Source organism: Quercus lobata, chromosome 3, assembly GCF_001633185.2.
Source record: "Quercus lobata isolate SW786 chromosome 3, ValleyOak3.0 Primary Assembly, whole genome shotgun sequence".
Lineage (NCBI taxonomy): Eukaryota > Viridiplantae > Streptophyta > Magnoliopsida > Fagales > Fagaceae > Quercus > Quercus lobata.
In genome coordinates, this window is record NC_044906.1 from 49,097,166 (window position 1) to 49,121,844 (window position 24,679).

General features: G+C 35.2%; 3 protein-coding genes across 3 annotated transcripts; 2 read left to right on the plus strand and 1 right to left on the minus strand.

Annotated features, from left to right (window-relative positions):
- The first annotated feature begins 848 nt into the window (after positions 1-848).
- On the plus strand, positions 849-4,106 carry LOC115982627 (phosphatidylinositol transfer protein 3). Its single transcript, XM_031105272.1, has 6 exons — positions 849-1,323; positions 2,026-2,278; positions 2,396-2,432; positions 2,873-2,978; positions 3,212-3,322; positions 3,665-4,106. The coding sequence occupies exons 1-6, from the start codon at positions 1,171-1,173 to the stop codon at positions 3,779-3,781; spliced, it is 777 nt and encodes a 258-aa protein (XP_030961132.1). The 5' UTR covers positions 849-1,170; the 3' UTR covers positions 3,782-4,106.
- A 1,443-nt stretch (positions 4,107-5,549) lies between these two features.
- On the minus strand, positions 5,550-8,124 carry LOC115982519 (cytochrome b-c1 complex subunit Rieske-4, mitochondrial-like). Its single transcript, XM_031105139.1, has 2 exons — positions 7,810-8,124; positions 5,550-6,528 (listed from the first exon to the last, which is right to left on the minus strand). The coding sequence occupies exons 1-2, from the start codon at positions 7,982-7,984 to the stop codon at positions 5,885-5,887; spliced, it is 819 nt and encodes a 272-aa protein (XP_030960999.1). The 5' UTR covers positions 7,985-8,124; the 3' UTR covers positions 5,550-5,884.
- Positions 8,125-18,868: 10,744 nt separating this feature from the next.
- Positions 18,869-19,369, plus strand: LOC115980997. Its single transcript, XM_031103187.1, has one exon. The coding sequence runs from the start codon at positions 18,869-18,871 to the stop codon at positions 19,367-19,369; it is 501 nt and encodes a 166-aa protein (XP_030959047.1).
- The last annotated feature ends 5,310 nt before the right edge of the window (positions 19,370-24,679 follow it).

Consider the following 24,679-nt stretch of genomic DNA (forward strand, 5'->3'; position numbering starts at 1 on the left):
AATGATGAACATTGTCTTAATACTTGTATTGAGATATTATTGACAAATTAATTTGATTTATAAGTTATTGGGCCTTTTGTCTGATAGCTCAAGTGATACTTTGTCTGTGGTTCAAATAATCTTATATCTGGTTTCGAAAAAAATATCTTTATCTCTAAATATCAAGTCAAAGGAAAAAAAGAAAAAAAAGAAAAGAAGAAGGTTGTTGAGCTTGGTGCAAACTGGATTCAGGTAAGTGTAGTTATTAGGGGCGGTTTGGTAGGGTGTTTTGAGCAACAATTTTCAGTATTTAAATAACATTATATATATTTTTACATATTTTTTCACTCATCTGTATTTCCAAAAAATATAAACAACATTATTAGAATAATATTACCAAATGACCACCGCACACCTTTGATGTGATGGGGGCAAAAGTCGGAGTTCAAATCTCTAGGAGGGGGCTTTACACACATATACTTTAAAATTCTATAATGTATAATAAATAAATAAATGCACATTACCAAACAGGCCTTTTTGGTTGGTAAGTTGTAACGCTCTAGAGGCTACACGTTAGCAAAATAAATAAACTGCTACAGGCTGTTTGTCCTGACGTGACGCAATCATATAGGCTAGTAGAGGGTACTGGAATGGGATTGGACGTAGAGGAACAGGACCCCAAAAGAAAGGCTTTTTCCAAGTTCCAACAACCACAGAAAATTAGGAATGGAATGCCAAAAAAATGCCTACGTCAATTCAATATAATCAAAAATCAAATCAAATCGTTTACTTTTCATCAAAAAATTAAAAAAAATCAAATCGTTTCTGCTCAAATAATAATAAAACAATAGTAGTAGCATGAAATGTTGAAATTTCTTTTTTTTTTTGGGTGAAAGAAATGTTGAAATTTCAAACTTCACCAGAAATGTCTAAACATTTTTTTTACATCTTTACTTAAAAAGGAAGCTCTTCTCTGTTCTCACTTCTCATGATTTAAATTCCGTTAGATCTCATGACTCAGAAGTCAGCGCCACATCTACATCAGCTTAACTCTATGGCCTATGCATTCATTTCCTCCTCATTATTTTTCTCTCTCTCTCTTAAATTAATATTTTAAGAGAGAGAGACTCTTACATTTAATTTGTGGAGTGAGTTTTGATTGAAAGGAAAGAAGGAAAAAAGTGGTTGATAATGGAGAAGGAGTTGAGAGCAAAACAAGAAGAAGAAGAAGAAGAAGAAGAGCAAAGGTTGGGAAATAATAATGTAATGGAAATGAATGAAATAGAGCAAAGCAAAGTGGGTATCATGAGAGCCCTTGTTGAAAGAGAAGATCCCTCTGCCAAGGTACTTTCTCTTTCTTTTCTTTTCTTTTTGTCCTGTTTTCAATTATGATCATTTTTTTAATCTTTGTTCTCGTTTTCTTCCCCATCGGCTTCTTTTTTTTTTTTTTTTTTTTTGTCTCCAATGGGGTTTTGTGCTTGTGCCAATTATAATGATAGATAAACAAATTTGAGAGTAAAGAAGGCCGCGGGTCAAATCAATTTAATTGGTGATATACTAAATATAGCATAAAATTTGTTTCAACAATCTATTCAACAACCCAAAAAAAATTGCAAATTTTGTTCCGCATTTATTGCAAAAAAAAAAAAAAAAAAAAAAGCAATATAAAAAGCTTTCAATTTGCATGTCTGGGACATCGAACTTCCATATTGGAAAAATGTCAGAACAGGATCCTTTCCATTTCGATTTTATTTTTCTGGATCTAAGAGCGTAAAAAGTTCAAATTTTTAAATACATGTGATTGTATATAGTATGTATACTTTTAGATTTGTAACATATAATTTGAACGGTGAAATGGATCCGTCTCAAATGGAGAGAATCCTTCCCCGAAAAGGTGATGGAAAATTTAATCACAATTTCTGCATTTATGAATCTCAGCTCAATGAACCAGTTTGTATCTTAATTAATTAAAGCTCAGCTCATGTGTAGACTCAAGTTACAATGTGTTTGATATGTATTTGAATATAGTTTGTTATGGTTATGCAGGATGTGGATGATTTGATGATTCGGAGATTTCTGCGGGCTCGTGATCTAGATATCGAGAAGGCTTCTAACCTATTCCTGAAGTACCTAAGCTGGAGGCGTACATTTGTCCCTAATGGCTCCGTAGCCGCATCCGAGATCTCAAATGAAATAGCCCATAACAAGCTCTTTATGCAAGGCCTGGATAAGAAGGGACGCCCCATCGTGGTTTGCTTTGGTGGCAGGCATAAGCAGAACAATCTAGAGGAGTTCAAGCGTATGTTATATTTCTTGAGTTTCCTTCCTATTCTCTAGCAAATTGAATTTGTGCAATCTCCCTGCTGCAAATAGGAGCTGGTGATTAGATAAATGGAGATGTCTTTACTTTTTGCAGGTTTTGTGGTCTACAGCTTAGACAAAATATGTTCTAGGTAACTTGCTCTCCCCATCTCTACTATTTTATCATTGGAGAGGGAATACCATTGTCTTTGAAGAATCATTATATTTTTTAATTTGATATGCTGTGTTAATTTGAGGTGTTATATCATCACAAAATAAGATATAAATTGCCAACCCATCTATCTCCTAGAAAGCAGCCTCCCCAAATTTAATTTTCAAAAAAATAAATAAATCTGCTTTCTCCATACATGACAATTTAGAGCAATAGTAGTTGCGGGTTTGAGCAAAAAGTTTTTTGGAATTTTATATAACATTTCACATGCCTTTTGTTTTCTAAGCCAAGCAGACCCTAGAGTGATCTCTTATGTGTCCTACATTTGACGAATAAAGAGTCAATTTTATTTTGTAGACATCGGTCTTTAATTTTAATAGGCTGTAGTTTATGCATGCGTATGCTGTCTTGGTCTTTCAGAATGCCAAGAGGGGAGGAAAAGTTTGTGTGCATTGGAGATCTTGTAGGATGGGGATACTCGAACAGTGACATTCGAGGATACCTAGCAGCTCTCTCTATCTTGCAGGTTTGATCTATTCCTATATCTAAAATGCCATATTGACTGGTATAACTCAACTAAATAAACCAATGCAATTGAAGTCCACATATTCACCAATCCATTTGTGGGACTTGCTTTTCTAGTTGTGCATGATAAACCAAATGTAGGCAATGATAAAATTTTACTTTCATAGACTAATCGTACAAAACAGGGTTGCACCAGAAAAGCTTGTTATCTTTAATTTGATTTTTTAATGACAGGATTGCTTCCCAGAGAGGCTAGGCAAGTTAATTATAGTCCATGTGCCTTACGTTTTCATGACTGCATGGAAGATGGTTTACCCATTCATTGACAGCAAAACCAAAAAGAAGGTAAAGTATGAGATGTCTTTGATTGCAAGAACTACACATTCAAGCATGTAAATCAACCCTAAGACAAAGAAGCAATTATATATTACAATTATGTTTTGAAACAAAAACAACAATATATATATATATATATATATATATATATATATAAGTATTAAACATTTCATCATTGCTCCTTATTTTCAAAATGTCAAAGTTCTACAAGTGGGCTTTTAAATGTTTAAGAGCACATGTTATCCAAAATGCACTGTGCATGCATACTAGAATGGTACATTTCAGGAAAAAGCTTTGGTATGTATTCGATCAACTAATTAAATTGTATACACGTCTACAATGCTTCTGCAGATAATTTTTGTTGAGAACAAAAAGTTGAAATCCACATTGCTGAGTGATATTGATGAGAGCCAGCTGCCGGATACATATGGAGGCCAACTGCCATTGGTCCCTATCCAGGACACCTAATTTGTTTGGGTCAATGGTAAATGGGGTTTCTGTTTCTTCTCTAAGTCCCTACTGCTCATAGGCTTAGTAGAAGATTATACACAACATATAGTTGCTGCAAATCTGCATTTTTTGTGACGTTGCTACTCTAGAAGGCATGCGGTTATCACGCTATTATATGAGATTATACATATACTCTTTTGCTTGTTTGCTGCAACTATATTAGACCTGGGTCGCAATAACATGTGAAATGTGATTGCTACTCTATTGAACTCATTCTTGAAATAACAAGCTGTCAGCCGATTTAGAATTATATTAAATATGGATCATGACAAATTCATTTCAATGAATTACATCAAGGTAGTTGAGAAGCATGCTCTTTACTCCAAAACGGAATGTTGCAGCAAGCATGACTACAATATGCTTGAAACGCCTCCCATGCTAATCAAGAGCCACCATGGGCTTGTACTGGTGGCAATGGGTATTCAAGAATGCATGTATATAATACTTAGCACTCTGTTCCCTAAAAGACATCGGCCCAAAATATTTCAAGCACGTACGGATGGAGTAGCAATTCGGCTTGTGGCATAAAAACCAGTCCAAAAAGGACGTGTCTTTTTATTTGTTATTACATAAATTAGAGCAAATTACACATCACACTGAACTTTCCTCCCCCACTCTTCCCCAAACTATCATTTCATTCAATTGACACCCTAATTTGAGAGAGTTACATAAAAAATAAAAAATAAATCCCCTTCGTTGGAATTGAGAGTTTAATTAGATAGAAATTGTAATGTTTTTAGAAACCAATAAGGGTATTTTAGTAATTACATCCAATTTTTTGGTCTCAGCTGATGCCTAATTTAAATGACGATGGACTCGTTGATACAATTCTTTCAAATTGGAGTGTCAATTGTGCAAAGTGATAGTTTGAAAGACATTATAAACGATGTGAATTTAGGGTGCAAAAGTGTAATTTTCTCTATTGCTAAAAAAAAGGTATAATTTTCCCTAAAATAATGGTGCAAATCTTTAATTATAAGATGGTGCACCAACAATGTGCACAATTTACTTTCTTCAATGGCTCTGTTTGTTTTCCTGTAAAAATTTTTCCGAAAATCATTTTCAGTATTTTCAAGTGATTGTTTCATTGTAAAACCTTTATCAAACCTTAAAATATATCCTGTTGACCAGAAAATACAACGATAAAACTTATCATATATTTAACATTTCTAAATCCAAACTTATCATATATTTAACATTTCTAAATCCAAGCATGACAAGTGGACAACACCCCCGCCCCAACTCCTCTCTTTCCCGCACAACCCCGCTCCCCTTCTCTTGTAATGAGTATTGGTCTTTTTAGGTGTTTTCTAGTTTTGAAATGGAATTTGGCTGTATAATCCTTCTCCTCTCTTGTAATGAGTATTGGTCTCTTTGGGTGTTTTCAAGTTTCGAAATGGAATTTGGTTGTGGATATACAGGCATACACGTGCTGTAATGAAGGAAAATTTTCATATTTTATGTCATACCAAATAAATGATTTCCACAGCATTTTTAGGAATACAACTAAACACCAAAAAATAAGTTTTCAGCCGAGAACATTTTATGTCGGAAAACATTTTAGAATGAAACAAACTGAGCCAGAATGAAATTGGAAATACCATTAAAACAAAAATTTTCAACAAGAATCCATCTGTATTATTTAGGACATTGGCACCTTCTCTGTAACTGGCAGCAGATACAAGGTTTAAAGTATATAAGGGATATGTTAACAGACAAAAAGAAAAAAAAAATACCTAACCAACAGCACGCACAATTTATTTTCTTCAAAGAATGAAATTGGAAATGCCACTAAAACTAAAAAAAATTAACAAAAATCCAGCTGTATTATTCAGAACACTGGGACCTTGTCCAAAACTGGCAGCAGATACAACGTTAAAAGTATATAAAAACATAACTGAACAGACGAAAAGGAAAACAAATTCCGTTTCCAATTGATTCTCAAAAAAAAATATTCCGTTTCCAATTAAGTCATCAGACTTCCCCAGAGAAGAGGAAACTATCTTTATGAAATCTTGCAGTAAAAATTCAATTCCAAAAACGCAACTCCCTCACCAATTCTCAACCAATGAGTAACTTGTTTTCAGGCAAGAAGCTATAAGTGGGTACCTCCAAATTGTATGGTGCTGGCCCCTTGCGAATCCGTCCAGAAATATCATAGTGTGAACCATGGCATGGGCAAAACCAACCACCAAAGTCACCAGCATTTGGCAGGGGAATGCAACCTAAATGAGTACAAACCCCAACAACAATAAGCCACTCTGGATCCTTAACCCTCACTGCGTCCTCTTGTGGGTCTCGAAGAGAACCAATATCTACACTATTAGCCAACTTGATGTCATCTTCAGTTCGACGCCTAATGAAAACTGGCTTCCCTCGCCACTTCACCGTAACGGTGCTTCCAGGCTCAATGCTAGATAGGTCAACCTCGAGGGAAGCAAGGGCAAGGACATCTTTGCTGGCAGACATGCTCAAAACAAACTTAAGGACAAGTAAACGGATCAAAGAGGCATACACAAACCTGCCACCTGTCAGTACGAAATAGGCAAATGCACGCTTGCTGGGGTCACCAGGTGGATAGCGTTCATGGTTGAACTCATCATATACAATTTTTGAAGTAGGATTCTTCACAGCTGCCACTGTGGCTGGGATATCAGAGATCATGCCCACATCATGCCCTGGGGCGAGGGCTTCAGTAGAAAATCCTGGAACAATAAACCAAGCATTTAAGGAACAAGCATAAAAAATTATTGAATCCCATAGAAACATTTTTGAATGCCAACTTGGTAATAGAGCATCATGTCAATCTCAATCCTTTTAAGAGTTCACATCAAAATTGAGCATATGATTTAATTAGTATAAGAAAATGGACCTTGCTTTGTGGAGTCTTCCTGATTTTGTCAATTAGGGAATTATTAGTTAGCCACTAATGTTGCTTTGTTTTGTTGGATCTGTTTGCTCTGAGGTATTAGTGATTTTTGTTTGAAGTTTGTGGAGCTGTGCAATTGTTTGTTAAGTGTCGCAGCTTGCTGTATGCTCCTGTAACCTGCTCACAGGTCTCTTCTGGTTTGAATAAATTACTTATTCATCCAAGAAAAGAAGATGGTCCTTGCCAAAATGTTATTGTAAGAAATGTAAATGGTCTCTAGGATAATCACAAAAGACCATATTTAAGTAACCCCCTTAAGACCTATATAGATCTCCCTAGGCTTCAACCATCAAACATATAGCATATTTGTGCGGTGCACAGAAAAAAGGTTGTACCCAATCACAAAGGTCCCACTAGGATGGTAGTTGATAGGCTTCCTTAACCTCATTCTTTTATTTAAAAAGGTTAATTCCCATACTCAAACACAGGACCTATCGCTTTTGGTAGAAGGCACTTGCCATTGCCATTGCACCAAGGCCCGATATTCGTGCAGTGCACATATACAATCTTAATCAAATGAACACCCGTCGTAAAGCTAGTTCAAAAATCACCCAAGGGCTCCAATAAATAAACAAAAGCTAATCTCAATCTAGAACGGTATTCATTTTAGCCACAGAAACATAAATAAAAAGAAGCATTTCAAGCATTTTTGTTATATAAAAGTTTCAATTCTTAATAAAAGTCTCACATATTCAAAGAGATTCAAACAATAAAATCCCAAATCCCAAATTCCAAACACGGTTGCCAGGAAAGTAATTATAAACTGATATTCTACAGAATCTTAATCTGATTTCAACTTGTGCACCTCTACCCAATAAGAAAACAAAGGCAAACACATAATTTTCCCACATTTCTGGTTCCAAAACGAATCTCTGAACTGAACTAAGCCACAATAAAAATAAAAAATAAAAAATAAAAATCTTACCTTAAAGTGCAACAACCAAATTAAAATTTAAAATTGCAAAACATCGTCGTTCGTATAATTTTCTACGCTAAAACAAAATAACGGTCAAAGATGTGAGTGATGGAAAAAAAAAAGGAGAAGCGTAAATCTTACCTCTGATGAGATCTGTAAAACGATGGGAAGATATGATGGATCTGGAAGATTGATCGGAGGATTCGTCGGTGTCATTTAGGAAGAAGGGATTATGGGAGCGAGAGAAGAAAGCTGGGGTTGTCTGCGACGGCCTCCATGATAGAGATGAGAGCCTCCTCCCTGCAACTCTTAACATCTCTTCTTCTTCTTCTTCTGTTGTTTAGGTTTCAGTTTGAGAAGCGAGAGAGAGCTGAGGGGGTTAAAGATGGTTTCTCGGTAACTATTCTTTGATCTGGGAAACCTATAGCCAGAATAGAATAGAATACTGCTGTGGATTAACACGATGTCGTTTGTACTAATATTTATATTGTTGTTCTACTTTCTTTTTTTTTTCTTTTTTTCTTTTTTTTTTTTTAACTGTGATACGACGGCGTTTCTCATTTTGTAATGCAAGGGAGCAAAATATTTTGAGTCAGTTGTGGTTTCAATTCTTTGTTTCTCATATTATTGTTTTAATTGCGTCGTAGAAATTGTTTCAAAAAAAAAAAATTTGGGTTTAGAAATCATTAAGTTAGTTTTTGGCTCGTTCGGCTAGAGAAAAAAAAAAAAAGGAAACAAAAGATTTATTTATCATCGTTTCTTTATAGTAAATTAATTGTTAACTTGTGTAATGAACGAAAAAGATATTGAGAACGAGATTTTAAAGAACATTATATTAATTTTAAAGAATTTTTTTGGTAGTTCAAAATATTTTTCTTAAAAAATAAAAACTATAAGAGATGTGAAATGAGTCTTTTATTATTGTTATTATTATTATTATTATTATTTATCCTTGGAGAGTATGTTAAGCAAATTTAGAATATAATTATGTTCCTCCAGAACTTGGAGAACATTTTAAACTATGTACATGCAAAGTCTTTCTAGTTTTCACGCATTAAATTCCTTTAAAACAAATATATCGTTAGTGTATTTTTATTTTTATTTTTATTTTGAGGGAAAAGACAAGTTTGCATATATTAAGAAAAATCAGCTAAATCGGCTTCAAGTATAAAAATAAATTGTGGAAGAACATCCTTCTTCCACACAAGAAAGTCTGGAACATTAACAACAAATCTAGCCATACTGTGAGCAACCTTATTGCCTTCTCTCTTAATATGAAAGTAACGTAATTTAGTAAAAGAATTAGAACATACTTGTACATCTTCAAGTAGCAAGCCATAAGGGGTTAAGCTTTCATTACTGCTTCTTTAAGCTAGAATCAACACCAAAGAATCTCCTTCTAGGACAACATTGGTAATAGATATCTCGGATGCAAATTGGAGAACTTTTGCAACGGCCAAAGCTTCAACTTCCAAAGGGCAGTAGGCTTGTGGGAGTTGCTGCGAAAGGGAGGCCATCACCAAACGTTTACTCTTGATGATTTTTCTTTATTATCAAACCAAGACACCAAAAACCGATTGATATCTTAGTTTGATGATAAAGAGGACAATCATTAGAAATAGACATCATAGATTGAAACTCTATGTAATAAAAAAAGACCAAATATTTTTGGCATATTAATCCATTTGTTTTAATTTCATCACTTTTAAATGAATTGTGTGAACCTTTATTTTGAACAAAATTATTTATTTTCATACATTTTCAAGTCATAGTTAGGGATGTTCACCAAAACCACTCAAACAACATGATCGCATCCAAACCGGCCAAAATCGCTCGCAAAATAAAGTAACCGCATTGCACCGCAAGTGACAATGAACCACACCGCGTTGTGGTGCAAAGTATGGTTTTATAATAAGAAAACCATAAAAATCGCACTGATATATTAATTTATTTTATATTAAACATATATTAATAATTTAATGTTATATAAAGTAAGTGACTGTCGATGCCTCGTGGCGGTTCGACCACCCATCGCGGCAACACTCGCGCGCGCCAGAAAAATGTGTGTCGATCAGGCTCGGGAGCTTGAAGGGTGTTGTGGAGGAGGGTCGTACCTCTGGTGTGTGACTGGAGAATGAGTCAATTTTAATTGAGTTACCAAAGGTAAGTGAAGTTACCACCATTCATTGGGTTTTTTTAAGGTATGATTGGTCACTTGACTCTATTTGATTTAATTACCAATTCTAAGCTAAGAAAAATGTCGTTTTTCCTAATCTAATATGGATGGATAAAAAATCTTGATTCTTGAATTCGGAAGTCTAGTTATGTGAGCGGAAGGTATTAGGCACCCCAAATCGCCTATCCATAGACAGTCCTTTGTTTTAGTAAATTCTTAATTTAAGGACATTGGCAATTAAAAATCAAGCTATTGGCATTAACTTTCAGGGCTTTAATCGAATTGGGCTCTAAGGTTTGGTTTCGGAAAGGGTGTGGTCTTGATCGATGCTTCCCTAATGTACTTGGAATCAGTGCCAAATTTTCATGACGAAAATCCGGCAGCATTTTGCCTTATTTTCGTGGTAGAAATCTGGCAACACTGCGCCTCAAATGCATCATACCACACAAAATACTATTCTCACTAAGCTTTCGCCATGAGAATACGGCAACAAGGATGCCTCATTTTCATGGTGAAAATCTGGCAGAGTTTCGCGTTTGGTGGCGCATCGGTAGGGTTTCATGCCTGTGTATACAACGCGTGCCAACATGCTCATGTTTGGAAGAGCTGGAGCCCCTCAAAGTATGCACATCGCATACACGGGGAAACCAATGTCACTTGGTGACATGGATTAGGACGGTCACACCGCAATAATTGTGCACACAATATAGCATGAATATGCATCTACAACAACTACCTTGGGCACATACTCACATTACAAAGTCAAGAGCACTCATGGCTAGAGAGGGTCGCTCACGTAACCACGAGGGTCTATCATACAAAGTGCAAAATCACCCATATACAAGCATATATAGGTATATATATATCATGCACAATGCTATCAAACATCAAACATTGTTGACGTCCCAAGGATATGGCCCAGCAAGGTATAGGAAATGTAAAACAGACATTGCCATACCTAGAGAACGCGAACCAAGCAAGGTGCAAGAAAAGATAAAAGGTACATGGATAGGAGGAACCCTAATACAATGCTCTAGAGAAGAGGCTAAGAGAGAGGGAGAAATATTTAACCACTCGGGGAGGCTAGGCCTTCTAATCTACTAAACATTACCCTTTTTGGGCTTGCATATTCTTATTTACATCCTTGCCCTTTTTTGCTCGTGCCTAGGAGGTCGCACCCTTACTCCAAGTGTCCATGCTCCAAGCATGTACATGCAATGACAAAGGAAACAAGCTAGCAGACAAACAAAGAAACAACTAGAAGGAAAGTATGCTAAAGGACAAACTATCAAAGAGAGCCAAATGGGGGCAAACAAATATGTTATCAAACAAAAGAGGGTGTCCTAAGAGGACATATGTAGGTTTGGATTAGGTGTCCATAGTTCCATAAGATTGGAGTATGGACGACACACATACTCATGCATGAACATGTACAAAAGTGTGCAAAAATGCAAAGAAGCAAAGAAAGCCAAACGGGTTGCACAAAGCAAGCAATGCAAGAATAACATCATCGCACAACGCAGGTATGATCAAGTACACCAACATCAGGGAGATATGTCTCACAAGTTGTCACATCCAACAAGACACAAGAGGGGCGGATGCAACCACAGAAGCAAGTGGCCCCAAAGACCAACAAGCACAAGCCCACGAAGGGCACAAAGCATGGCAAAGCCTAGATCTAGATAGGCAAACATGGATATAAAGTGTAGAATCAAGCAAGCATAAACATGCAAAGGAAATGATCCAAACCCTTTGATATAGGCCTAGGTGTATGGATGAAGACATAGATCACAAGATCTAGATCTACACTCTACCCAAAGGGGCCAAAACGCAAGAAAGAGATATAACAAAAGATAAAAAGGCTTTAGAAGTACATGACATAGCAACCAACATGTAGATATAGACACATGAACATGGCATGGAGCACATAAAGATATAGATCTAAGCATAAGCATGGCAAAAGGCACCTAGGCACATGGATCTAAGCACAAACACAATATTTAGGCATATCCTAGCCCACATCATCAAAGCGGTAAAACATGATAAGAAACAAGGAGACGTGCTAGAAAAGCTATTAAACATGCTAGGAAGCAAGATAAAGCAAAGATATATTATGAAAAGCAATAAAACATGTTATGAAGCAAGATAAAGTAAAGGGTGTAGATAGTAGCTAAAAAGCTACATCTACACCCTTAAAACCTCAAATCCAAGGTCCTAAGATCAAGGAAAGGAAAAAGAGTGCAAGAACACTACCTATAGATTGTTGAGAAGAGAGAGGAATTAAAGGTTTTTTTTTTTTTTTTTTTATGTGTTTGGGAGAGACTTTAGAGAGGAAAAGAGAGAGAATTTGCCTAGAAAAATACTCCAAATGCCCAAAATCGGTTTTTTATTTTTATTTTTATTATTTATTATTTGAGGGAGGTTAAGGGGTCTTTATAGCAAAAAGGTGACCTTTCGACTACCGGTGGCCACTTAGTGGCTTCTGACTTGGGAGGCCATTTTTAAGGCCTTCTCGGGATTTGATTGAGTTGATCTTAGTGTCTTTGGGAAGGCCTGGATGTTTAGTTTCCAAAACACTAAAGAAATTGAAATTTCGATGGTCGGATCAAAAGTTATGGCCTCAGGAAGCGAGTTGATGCACTTTGCACGGTTTTCAGGATATTTCAACCGTTTGAACTCTAATTTCAACCCATGAATAGTTGTTGGAAAATGAATTAAATAATCTTTGCAATAATGCTGATCCCAACCTGTTCTAAAGTTAGATCAAAATTAGGGGTTTTAGAGCCCCTAGAGTCAACCTCGGTTCAAACTTGGTCAAAGTTGACGAAAATCATTTAGTAGCTCAGGTTTGTTGTAGAAACATGAAAAATGTTGTTTTGGAATGATTTTGACCAACTTTGACTTCTAGTCAACCTAGGGTTGGCCAGGGGCATTTTGGTCAATTTGACCTGAAATGGCACTTTGAGTGCTCCGATACCCAAACAGGTTGCGCCACATCAATCTGGATGCTTCCACGGCCCCATGGAAGAAAGTTAATATTTTTGGAATTTTCAAGGTTTAGCACGCAAATTGAGCGCAGACAAAATACAATATCTACAGTGACTAACCTAGTGCTAGTGCATTCCAATTTCACGTTAAAATGACTTTGTTTGAGTTAAATACAAAATCAAAAGTTCAAAACATCGTTCACTTTTCCATTTCACACTCTCACTCTCACAAAATCAAATGTTAAAAAGTTTAATATTATTCTTTTATTTTTTGTATACAATATATTTTGTGGTACTTTTAGTTTACTGTCAATCTATCATGGCATTTTTTTTTTTTTGGTCTTGTATATAAGTCATTGAATAATTGATAGGTGAGTGGAGCTGCCAAAAAGAAAAAGGCCTACCATCAGGTCAATGTCAATAGAGTGAGTTGTTTTGAATGTTGGCTACAAAGCATGGTGGTATGTTACATTCCAAGTGTCCCACATTGCTTAATTGTAAGTTTAAACATGTGTATATAAGCTCCTGCCCCCCCTCCCCCCCCTGCAAGCCAATTTTCAATAGCTAGATTTGCAACTCTTATTTGGATCTTTGTGCTTGGTTGTACCTCCGCGAGAGACCACACCCCCTACCTAACACTTTTAGATGGTTTGGCATTAACCTATGTTAATACGTGGAGTCGTGTTAGTGCCTCTCAAGAGTGGAACCGTATTGATTTTATCATCCCCCTAAATTAAGGGTTTTACATGGAGCCACCACTTATTTAATTGAAAAAAATAAGAAAACCAAATTGAAAGGTTAAATATCTTTATTGATAAATTGAATTGAAACTATACATCTCTTGAAAATAACTAGAAAATTACATGGTTTTGGTCCTAGATACAATATAAGAAAAGTACAAAATTTTAATTCTTACTTACAATTTAGAAGTTAAAAAAGTATAAGGAAAAACTTAATCTACTAACCTTGGATCTAAGTTCGGAGGCTAGGTTACAAGATGGTAAGGTGTTAAGCACCCACCCTGCCTAGTAAAATCATTATTTTAGACTTTAGTGGCCAATGATCATATCACATAATTCAAATAATTTATATCATCCAATAACATTTTATCGAAAGATTGAAATGAGCATTTAAAAGCATTGTGAAAACCTTAATCTAGGCATGCAAAACATAGAGAAAAGATTGAAATTGAAAACATGGCGAATATGTGTGTGTTATGTGATAAACCCTAATGCAAAGCTAAGAACAACCTAGATCTAACATAGATCTAACATGCTAATCAATCAAGAACATGTGAAGAACATGCTTAAATAAAAATAATAATAAAAAAGAAAAAGAAAAAAAAGAATTAGGGTATAGTTAAAAGAAATGTTTAGAAACATTATCTGCATGCACTAGCACTCCCAAGCACTCCAAGCAAGAAAACTTCTCTAGAGGAGGTTCGTTAATAGGAAGTTGATAGCTTGAAACTAACAGGATCAAGGAATCTTTCTAATGCTAACACCAAGAAAACAAAAATGCAATCCTTAACTTTTTCTCTTCTTTATGGTGTATGACTAATAATATCTTCAAAAAGATTTAGTTGGATTTAACTGAAAAAGTAATGGATTGGCAATATTTGCTTATTTTCCAAACATAGAGGGAAAAATTGGTTGGTTTCAAAAATGAGGGTAGGGGGTCGGGGAATTGTGAACTATACCAAACATAGGGGAATGCATTTTCCAAAGTAAAACCATTGAGTATTCCTTTTATAAATTATTGTAAACATTAGAACAAATGAGGTTCAACTTATATTCTAAAAAATTCAAAAATTTAATCGGCAACATTAAACAATAAAACTATCAACTTGCATTTAATTATTTGTTTATCTTTAATAAATTTAACCATTTTTTAAGAAACATAAATATGTACCTAAACATAAACCTACATTTTAAACATGTGAAAGAATTTAGATAATTGTACATGTTCATTCTATACATGCATTTTATTGTCGTATGTTGTACAAAAGATTGAGTCCTTTTAAAAAAATCAAGTGAGTTTTGAGAATTATTTTTACTTGCAAATTTGTTCATTTAGTGCAAATATGATAAGCGAGTTTAGCTAAAAAATAATGCATTTTGCTAAATACAATTCCATGGCACCATAACACTTTCATATGTTACAATGACTTTTGATGGCATTACGTTAGTAATGAAATTACATTCATTACTAACATTATGACATCAATAGTAATTTTAATATGTAAAAGTGTTGCAAACATTGCATGCAAATCGTGTTCACCTTTTCTTTTTTTTAAAATCGTGCTCACCAAAATGCATTATGTTTGGCCTAAATTTGGTTATTTGAATCTATGATTACTATTTATTGTACTAAATACATAAATATGCCATTTAAAATCATTTTTAAAACTCGTTTTTTTTTAAATGACTTAATATTTTCTCTTTTATGTGTACAACATATTACAAAAACATGCATAAATAGATGAATGTATAGAATTATTTACAAAGATTATGATAAATCATAAGATTATCATCTTCCTTCTTCCATATCTTATTTCTCCTGAATACTTTCACTTGAATTACATCTTCATTGCATCAAAGACTATTCGAAGTTAAGTCTATTCTGAGAGCGATTGCCAATAGACAAAAAACAAATTCTTATGAGTAGCATACATTTAATGTGCTTGACTGAAGCATTGATTAATGAGTTTGATGGTTATGTGTTCAGTGGACATTTCTCTTTTGCTTTTAGTATGCCAAGTTCTGTGGCAATATGAATATTATTGTGAAATTAATGTATAAAATTATTTCTAAGATAATGACCAAACACAAGATTATCATCTTTCTTTCCAATTTATTTCCACCAAACTCACATTTGTTACTAACATTATGACACCAAAAGTCATTATAATATATGAAAGTGTTGCAAGCACTGCCTCCGAATCGTATTCAACAAAATGCATTACTTTTGGGCTAAAATTGGTTATTTTACCTATGCCAACTATTTTCTTTTGCATTAAATGACCAGATATGCAAGCAAATATCAATTTCAAAACTCGCTTGTTCCTTAAAATGACTTGATGTTTTCTTTTTTATGTATACAACAAAGTACAAGAACATGCATATATGGAATGAATGTATAAATTTATTCAATTTCTTTCTTATGTTTAAGATGAAAGTTTATGTTTACGTACATGTTAATGTTTATAAAAAAATATTATGTATTAAATTCATTAAAGATGAAAGTTTACGTTTACGTACATGTTAATATATATTAAATGCAAGTTGATTTTATACTTTAATGTTACCCTGTAAAAGTTTTTAAATTCTTTGGAAAATAAGTTGAACATAATTTGTTGTAATATTTATAATAACTTCTAAAAGCTCTACTAAATGGTTTTACTTTTAATTGAGTCCCCCCCCCCCCCCCCCCAAATAAATGGACGAATTTAATAGTGTCAGGGATTATGGGCTCTAATGTATGTGTAGCTTATTACTTGTTCACATTTTTTTGGTTGCTCACACACTCCCTAGGTTGATTGTAGATTAACATACAAATGGCAGTTATTAGTTAATTTTCATTAATCATATCTATTTTTTACGCTACTAATCATATCTATATTGTTAGGTCTTTCTAAATGTTTAAAACCAAATAGGTTGTTTGAAAGTCGAAATTTTTTTTAGTTAGCGTTACGGTACAATTATTTTACTCGTACCACGTGTCCCAATCCTATTTAATCCTATTTATTTATTCACCAAAAAAAAAAAAAAAAAAACCAAAATAAAACTCATAAATTATATTGGGCCTTTATGAATATTTTTCATCCCATTGGCCCACAAATATTTTCTATCTCATTATCTAAATTAGGACATGATATAAACTGATGATGCTTGAAAATCAGTAGGTTGAATACTCCAGGATTCAACGGTGGTTGGATGACCTGAAAGGAAAGAAAGAGACAATCGAAGGTGACTAGGGTGAACCGGCCAAGTACCCTCCAACGGTTAAGTCAGTTTTCTTTCTAGGACTCAAGCTTTGTCAATGGATGAGTAGTGAAACATACCTTGGTTTGTTGAGGCTTGGTCCATTTTGTAGAGAATTTGGAGTGGCCAATTGAGAAATTATAACATAAATATGTTATAATTTCAAAAAATAAGCATATGCCTAAATTAAACTGGCCAATTGGTCATTATAATTCAAAATCAAGGTTCACAATAACAAAGTAATCTTTTGATAGGAAGAGAGTCTTGGAGGTGGGTAGAAAAACAAAGAACATTTTTTTATTATTTAATTCTTTAGATTTTTTCCTCTTTAAATTACCATATTATAACACATTAAATAGTAAATAAATCAATAAAATAGACTTATAGATGTAATTTTACAAATTTCACAAACCCAACTGGGTGATAAAAACCTATATGGGTTACATAGGTTGCTACAAACTAGCCAAAATTGACCGAGCCTTGTGCATAAAGTGTCCATTTAATCACCAAAACTAGTCTAGGTGTCGAGTTTCCGATCAGAATGGTCAAGTCAGTTCGAGAAAAGAACTATGATATCAAGAAAAAAACTAAAAGGGGCACTCAAATGCGAATACAAATCTTTTGTACTACTATTATTTTATGTTCTATCAATCATAGTATGTTGTGGGAAAGGGATTGATTTGTTTTTCTTTTCGTTTTAAGTTTTTTATTTTATTTTATAAGTAAAGTCAAACAAATACATGACAAATTGTGATTGATAGAATATAAAATTGAATATAAAAAATGCTACAGAGTATTTGTATTCCTCAAAAGCTTAAGAAACCCAAAAAGGAAGGACAATGAGAATTATGAGATCAAAAGACATGGCATTAGTCTACACACCTTTGCATGAATGTGAAATGGACGCGCTTTGTCTATGTTTAGACGTGTGTAACATGTTCAATAGAGAAATGATATGTTCACAACATTTTTACAACAAATCTTAAGTGGCAGGTTGCTACTGGTTGTTATTGTTGGGGTAAAAAAGTAATCTTAGTGTTAAATTCAAATTTGAACTAATAACAACTAACCGCCCGTGTTTTGTTGTAAAAATATTGTGGACATAACATCTCTCTATTTAGTATGTAAAAGCACAAGATAGAAACCGAGCCTATGATCAAAAAATTACTTCTATTAAAAGAAGTTCAGATTATCAAACTAACTTACCTACTTTATTAGGTCTATTTAAATATTAAAAATCGTACCGATTGTTAGTTAATTTTTATTAATTGAGAAAGGTTCTTTTGAAAGCCGAGCCTTATTATTAATTATTTTTCATTAACTTAAAAACAATAATAATGAACCAATCAATTACGACGTGATATGTAATCAATTTTATAATTTTTTAAACTTGATAAGATCAATCTCAATGCTGGTGATGCTAGGACTAATGCTAGTCCCATGGAAGATAAGTCCAAAATTGATACCAGTGCAGTGAAAGGCAAGACCACAATCCCAAAGGCAAAGAATGAGGTAATGGACATGAGCTACTTAATGGAGACAATAGAAGCCATACCTTACCATGACTTGTTTATACATAGTTATGAGGAATTGCTGCCACGTGGCTTAGGGAGATAAGGTTGTGATATAAATTCTTGTAATCATAGTTGTAGTATAAGCTTGTAACCACTTGTCCCTTCAAAAGTGGAAATTAGTTTTGTTTTTTTCTCTTCAATTTTATCAGATAGCTCTTGTATATATATATATATATATATATATATATATATAGCCAGGCAATTGTACTTTATTCATTCTAGAAAGTTGTATTGCTCAGTCTTTTTCAATAAAACAGAGAGTTTTATTTAGAGAGAGCCTTCATCTCTTTTTACATGGTATCAAAGCTTTGGCTAGCACAGATTCACTGATTTCCTAGCCAATCTCTCTTCAATTTTCTTTCTTGGATCAGATATTTTCCCGAGAAAATCTATTCTTTTAACTTTTGAAGAATTCTCTTGAGAAAGAATCTCATTGTCTCTGATCTTCGTCTCCCTCAATTGAGTTTTTGAGTACCATCCATGGCGTCTCTTAAATCGAGTGATCAAACCAGTCGTACCTCTCAACCAAACACTGAAATCAATTCTTCAAATCTTCCAAATTCATATTTTCTCAATTCCAATGAAAATTCAAGCAACATCTTGGTTACACAACCACTGCTTGGAATCAAGAATTATCACTCTTGGTCAAGGGCTATGATCTTAGCTCTCACTGCCAAGAAGAAGATAGGTTTCATTAATGGCAAAATTACTGAGCTAGATCCAGAATCTCCTCTCTATGAAGATTGGTTAAGCTGCAACACAATGGTGATTTCATGGATGATTAACTCCATGCACATTGATGTATCTAGTAGCATAATGTATTGTCAAACTGCAAGAGAGATGTGGCTTGAATTGCAAAAACGTTTTTCACAGGGTAGTGGTCCCAAGATCTACAATCTTCAGAAGGAGATTTCTAACATCTCTCAGAACCAGATGACGGTCACAGAGTATTTCACAAGATTCAAGAAGCTATGGGATTAATTGCTCAATTTGGAGCCATTACCAAAGTGTACCTGTGGAGCAATCAAAACCCTAAGTGCTTCTCATGACAAGACTTATGCTATGAGGTTTTTTATAGGTTTGAATGAGAATTTTGAGACTAAAAGGACTCAGATTCTGATGCAGGGGCCTTTTCCTTTGATTAGCAAGATTTATGCCTTGGTTCTTTAAGAAGAATCTCACAAGAGTTTAGGACATGGAGGATTTTACACTGCAAAGCCTGATTCAGTAGCAATGTATGGTAATTCAAAGGGAAGTAACTCTGGTAATCCTACTTGGAACAAAGGAAACAACAAAAAGGAGAGACCTTTATGCACTCACTACAACATGCTTGGACATACAATTGATAAATGTTACAAGTTGCACAGTTATCCACCAGGATATAAACCAAAAGGAAGATCAAGTGCTAATCAGGTCACTTGCAATCGAGGAACAGTAACTGAGAGTGGTTCAGTTCAATGTCCTATTTCTAAAGCTCAGTGTGAGCAATTGTAGGCCTTCCTTAATGCTAGTTGTAACTCTGGTGAGAATCATCATGCAGCCAATATGAGTACTGGTAATGGATTGGCTAATTTGGTTTCTGGAGCTGTTGATGTGCGTTCATCTGTTGGTGTTCTTGCTACTGCTGGTGTGGCAGCCACTAATCCACATCCTCAAGCTCATAACAATTACCTTGAAACTATGTCAGGTATTGTTTCTAATCTTGCTTTCAGTCCAAATTTGACACATTCCATCTTTTCATCCTAACTGGTTAATACTACCTGTTTTGGAACTACTGATTGGGTCATAGAAACAGGTGCTATTGACCACATGGTGCATTCTGTGTCTTGTTTCACCACAATAATTGCCACATTGAACACTCATGTAAATTTGCCCAATGGTGAGGTAGCCTTAGTCACACATATTAGGACTGTCAAAATTAATGAAAACCTCATCTTATATAATGTTCTTTGTGTTCCATCTTTTAGTTTCAATCTCATATCAGTTAGCCAACTTGCCAAATCTGTCTTATGTTGCCTTATTTTCTTTGGTAACTTGGGTTTCAACTAGGACCTTGCTTATTGGAGCACACTTGGTTTGGGTAAAGAATGCAATGGCCTCTACCTGCTAGAAGATAGCAATTCAGTCTCTTCTTTTGTTTCAGTTGCTTTTTCTGTTAATAAAACTCAGCCACATATATGGCACTTGAGGTTGGGGCATCCTTCCAATGCTAAGCTGAATTTACTCAAGTCAAATAATGTACAGATTTGTGATTCAAATAAAGATTTCTTTTGTGATGTTTGTTCTCTTGCCAAACAGAAAAGATTGCCTTTTAATGAAAGTTTACATATTTTTGAGAATTGTTTTGGTTTGATTCATTGTGATTTGTGGGGTCTATTTTCTGTATCTACCATTGATTCTTGCAAATATTTCCTCACTATAGTGGATGATTGCTCTAGATGTACATGGGTTCACTTGTTGAAGCACAAATCACAAACTCAGTCCATATTAGAGCAATTTTGCACTATGGTTGAAACTCAATTTTCTAGGAAAGTAAAGGTTATTAGAACTGACAATGGAACTAAATTCATCATGAGTGATTTATTTGCTAAAAGGGGCATTTTGCATCATTTGAGCTATGTTGAAACTCCTCAACAAAATGCAATTGTAGAGAGGAAACATCCACACATCTTGAATGTAGCAAGGTCACTCATGTTCTATTCTCATTTGCCTTTACATCTTTGGGGGCATAGTGTTTTAATTGCTTCTTATCTGATTAATAGGATTTGTAGTACACCTCTATCTCACAAAACCCCTTATGAGGCCCTTTATGGCAATCCTCCTTCCTATGCTCATTTAAGGATCTTTGGCTGCCTCTGTTATGCTTCTACACTTGCACATAGCAAGTCCAAATTTGCAGCAAGAGCAAGGAGGTGTGTCTTTCTAGGCTATCCTTTTGGCATAAAAGGTTACAAAGTTTTAGATTTGTCCACAAATGCAGTTTTCATATCTGGAGATGTGGTTTTTCATGAAAACATATTTCCTTTTATTGATGGTTGTTGAGGTCTAAAAGGGATCATAGTGAAGGAAGCCCAAAAAGAATGAGTCAAGCCCAAAAAGAAAAATCAAGCTAAAGCCCAAAGTAGCAGATACAGGAGACCCATGAGGGAATAAAAGAAAGGCCCAAAGGATCCTGAAGCCCAGAAAAAGAAGCATCCAAAAAAAGAGGACCACGGCAAGGGATAAGAAGCAAAGATCCCCAGGAACCATCAAGAGGTGCGGATCCCTTCAGGCACAAAGATAAAGGAAGACTAGGACAGCTCGAAAGAAAAAAGACAGAAGAAGAAAACAAGAAACAAAAGCAAAAAAGAACGCAAACGCCAGTAGAACCCAGCGACCTCTCATGGCACAGACAGAAAAAGTCTCGGGGAACCAGAACAGAGAAGCATAAAAGAAAGAATGATAACAAGCGGCTTTCAAAATGGCAGAACAGGATTCCGCCCAGATGGGAAAGAAAAGGGAAAAGTGGAAAACGCTAGAAACGGGGATGCCGAGAAGGGCATACCTCAGCACATCCCAAAGAAGATGGCCAATCAGGAACTTTCAAAAGAATCAGAGCTGAAAGAAGGAAAGAATGAGAAAAAACGGAAATGGGACTTACTAAGATGATGGATACAGGACGTGCTCTGTTTGCAAAAGGGTAAAACAGTGGAACTAACGGTTCCCCGGAAAGACCAAAAAACTCCATTATAAAAGGAGGGGATGGGTTGCGAAGAAAAGACAGCGAAAAAAGATAGAAACACAAGAAAGAAGAGATTCTCTAGAAAAACTATCAGAAAAATCTAGAGTGAAGAGAAAATACTAAGGGAAAAACAAACATTGCTTCCCGGTATCCTGTAAAAGCCACTATTGCACATACTCGGATTCAACGAGAATCAAACTTTGCAAGTTTTGAAGGCTGAAATAGCCATTCAAGACTGCAATTTTTGAGCTTGATTGAACCTTGTATCACGTCCTAGTGAGCTTTCTGTAATCAAACAGATAATGTATTAATGAAATATTGCTTCATATTTCCCAGGATCCCCTCAGCATTAATTTTTATCGCTTCGCTAATCCTGTTTCTTTCCTTCTGAATTTACCTTGTTAATTTTTGGCACTCTTCGATATCCTTGCTTGTCATTTTTTTTTTATATTGTCAGGAGCATCCTCTGTATACCACTTGATTCTTAAACAGCTCGTTAGCTGCGGTGAGTCAAGGCCCGGTTCACCAAACTTTTTTTATTTAGGCCCGGGATCCTTGGGCCTGAGTGTCACAAAAAAGGCACTCTCACAATGGTAAAGCCTCAATTTCAGACCCTTTTACTTCAATTACTGAAGTTGATGGTCTTGCATCTTCCAGCTCAGGTAATGACTTTTTTGCTACTCCTATTACTATCCAAGATGAGTATATTGCTTGTTCAAATCCTGTTTCTGATCCTATTCCAGTTCAGGTTTCTTCTCTCCATTCTGATTCCTCTCATGCAACTTTTGATTCTACTGATTCTTCAGTTCCTTCTTTACGTATGTCCATAATTTCTACTTCTGTCACACCTGTACCTACTTCTACATCAACTCTTGAACCACCATCAACACCTATCAAAAGATCATTTAGGCAATCCACTAAACTAGTCTACTTACAAGATTATGCTTGTGTTACTACTCATGTTTCTGGTGCACCTTATGATGTGGCTGATGGGCTTACTTAGTCCCATTTGGAGCCTTGTTATCAATCATATCTGTTGGCAGTTAGCACATCACCTCAAGAGCCATAATTCTTTTTCAAAGCTGTTAAAGATCCTCTTTGGAGAGCAGCAATGGACAAAGAAATTCAGGCACTTGAACAGACTTATTATTGGGAGCTTACCACCTTACCTCCTGGTAAAACCCCTATTAGGTGTAAGTGAGTGTATAGGATTAAGTTGAATCTTGATGGAACAGTGGAGAGATACAAGACTAGACCTGTGGCTAAGGGCTACACACAAAGGGAGGGCATTGATTTTCTTGAGACCTTTTCTCCTGTTGCTAAGACAGTCACTGTTAGAGTCCTTATTGCTTTAGCAGCTGCTAGGTGTTGGCCCTTTCACCAATTGGACATAAACAATGCTTTTCTACATGAGGATTTAGATGAAGAAATGTACATGTCATTGCCTCCTAGTTTTCACAGTAAAGGGGGGGGGGGGGACTTCAATTGCCTCTTCTTCTTCAAATTCATCTGCTCCTCCTATTGTCTACAAGTTGCCCTTTATGGTTTAAGACAAGCTTCATGACAATGGTATACAAAACTGTCATACACTATTCAACAACTTGGATTTGTTCAATCTACTGCTGATAACTCTCTTTTTGTTCATGCTAAAGGCTCTTTGTTCACAGCTTTATTGGTCTATGTGGATGACATGGTCATCACAAGAAATGATCCTACTTGTGTAGCAACTTTGAAGTTAGTTTTGGATGCTAAATTTGGAATTAAGGATCTTGGATCACTTAAGTTCTTCTTAGGACTTGAAATTGCTAGAAGCAAGTAGGGAGTAGGATTAAACCAAAGGAAGTTTGCTTTAAACATTTTAAAGGAAACAAGCATGATGGGTTGTAAGCCTGCTAAATCTCCAATGGAACAACAATTGAAACTGTCAAAGGACAATGGTGAACTTCTATCAGATTCAAGCAAGTATAGAAGGCTCATAGGTAAATTGATGTACTTGACACTTTGTAGACTTGATATCACATATGCTGTGAACAAGCTAAGCCAATTTTTAGCCAAACCAAGAGTTCCTCATATGCAGGCTGCAACAAGAATCTTGCAATATGTCAAAGGTACACCTAGACAAGGGATTTTCTTTCCTAGTGATTCAGATTTACAATTGAGAGCATATTGTGATGATGACTGGGTAGGATGCCTAAACACAAGGAAACCACTTACTATATATTGTGTTTTTCTTGGATATGCTTTGATTTCATGGAGATCAAAGAAGCAGTCAATGGTATCAAGATCTTCAGCTAAAGCTGAGTATAGATCTATAGCTAGCACCACCTGTGAAGTTACTTGGATTTTATTCTTACTAAGAGATTTGCAAGTGAAGCATGAGAAGTCAGTTTTGCTTTATTGTGACAACCAGGTAGCATTGCATATAGCTACAAATCCAGTGTTCCATGAGAGATCAAAACACATAGAAGCAGATTGTCACATTGTTAGAAACAGAGTTTTAGATGGTACAATCAAGACTTTCCATGTTGCATCCAAGAATCAATTGGCAGATATTTTTACTAAGGCACTTG

Coding starts and splice junctions, on each gene's coding strand:
- LOC115982519 (XM_031105139.1), bottom strand. CDS start 7,984: ATGTTAAGAGTTGCAGGGAGGAGGCTCTCATCTCTATCATGGAGGCCG. Junction 6,529..7,809: donor TTTTACAGATCTCATCAGAG/GTAAGATTTACG, acceptor TTATTGTTCCAG/GATTTTCTACTGAAGCCCTC.
- LOC115980997 (XM_031103187.1), top strand. CDS start 18,869: ATGGCGTCTCTTAAATCGAGTGATCAAACCAGTCGTACCTCTCAACCA.
- LOC115982627 (XM_031105272.1), top strand. CDS start 1,171: ATGGAGAAGGAGTTGAGAGCAAAACAAGAAGAAGAAGAAGAAGAAGAA. Junction 2,279..2,395: donor CAATCTAGAGGAGTTCAAGC/GTATGTTATATT, acceptor TACTTTTTGCAG/GTTTTGTGGTCTACAGCTTA. Junction 2,433..2,872: donor TTAGACAAAATATGTTCTAG/GTAACTTGCTCT, acceptor TTGGTCTTTCAG/AATGCCAAGAGGGGAGGAAA.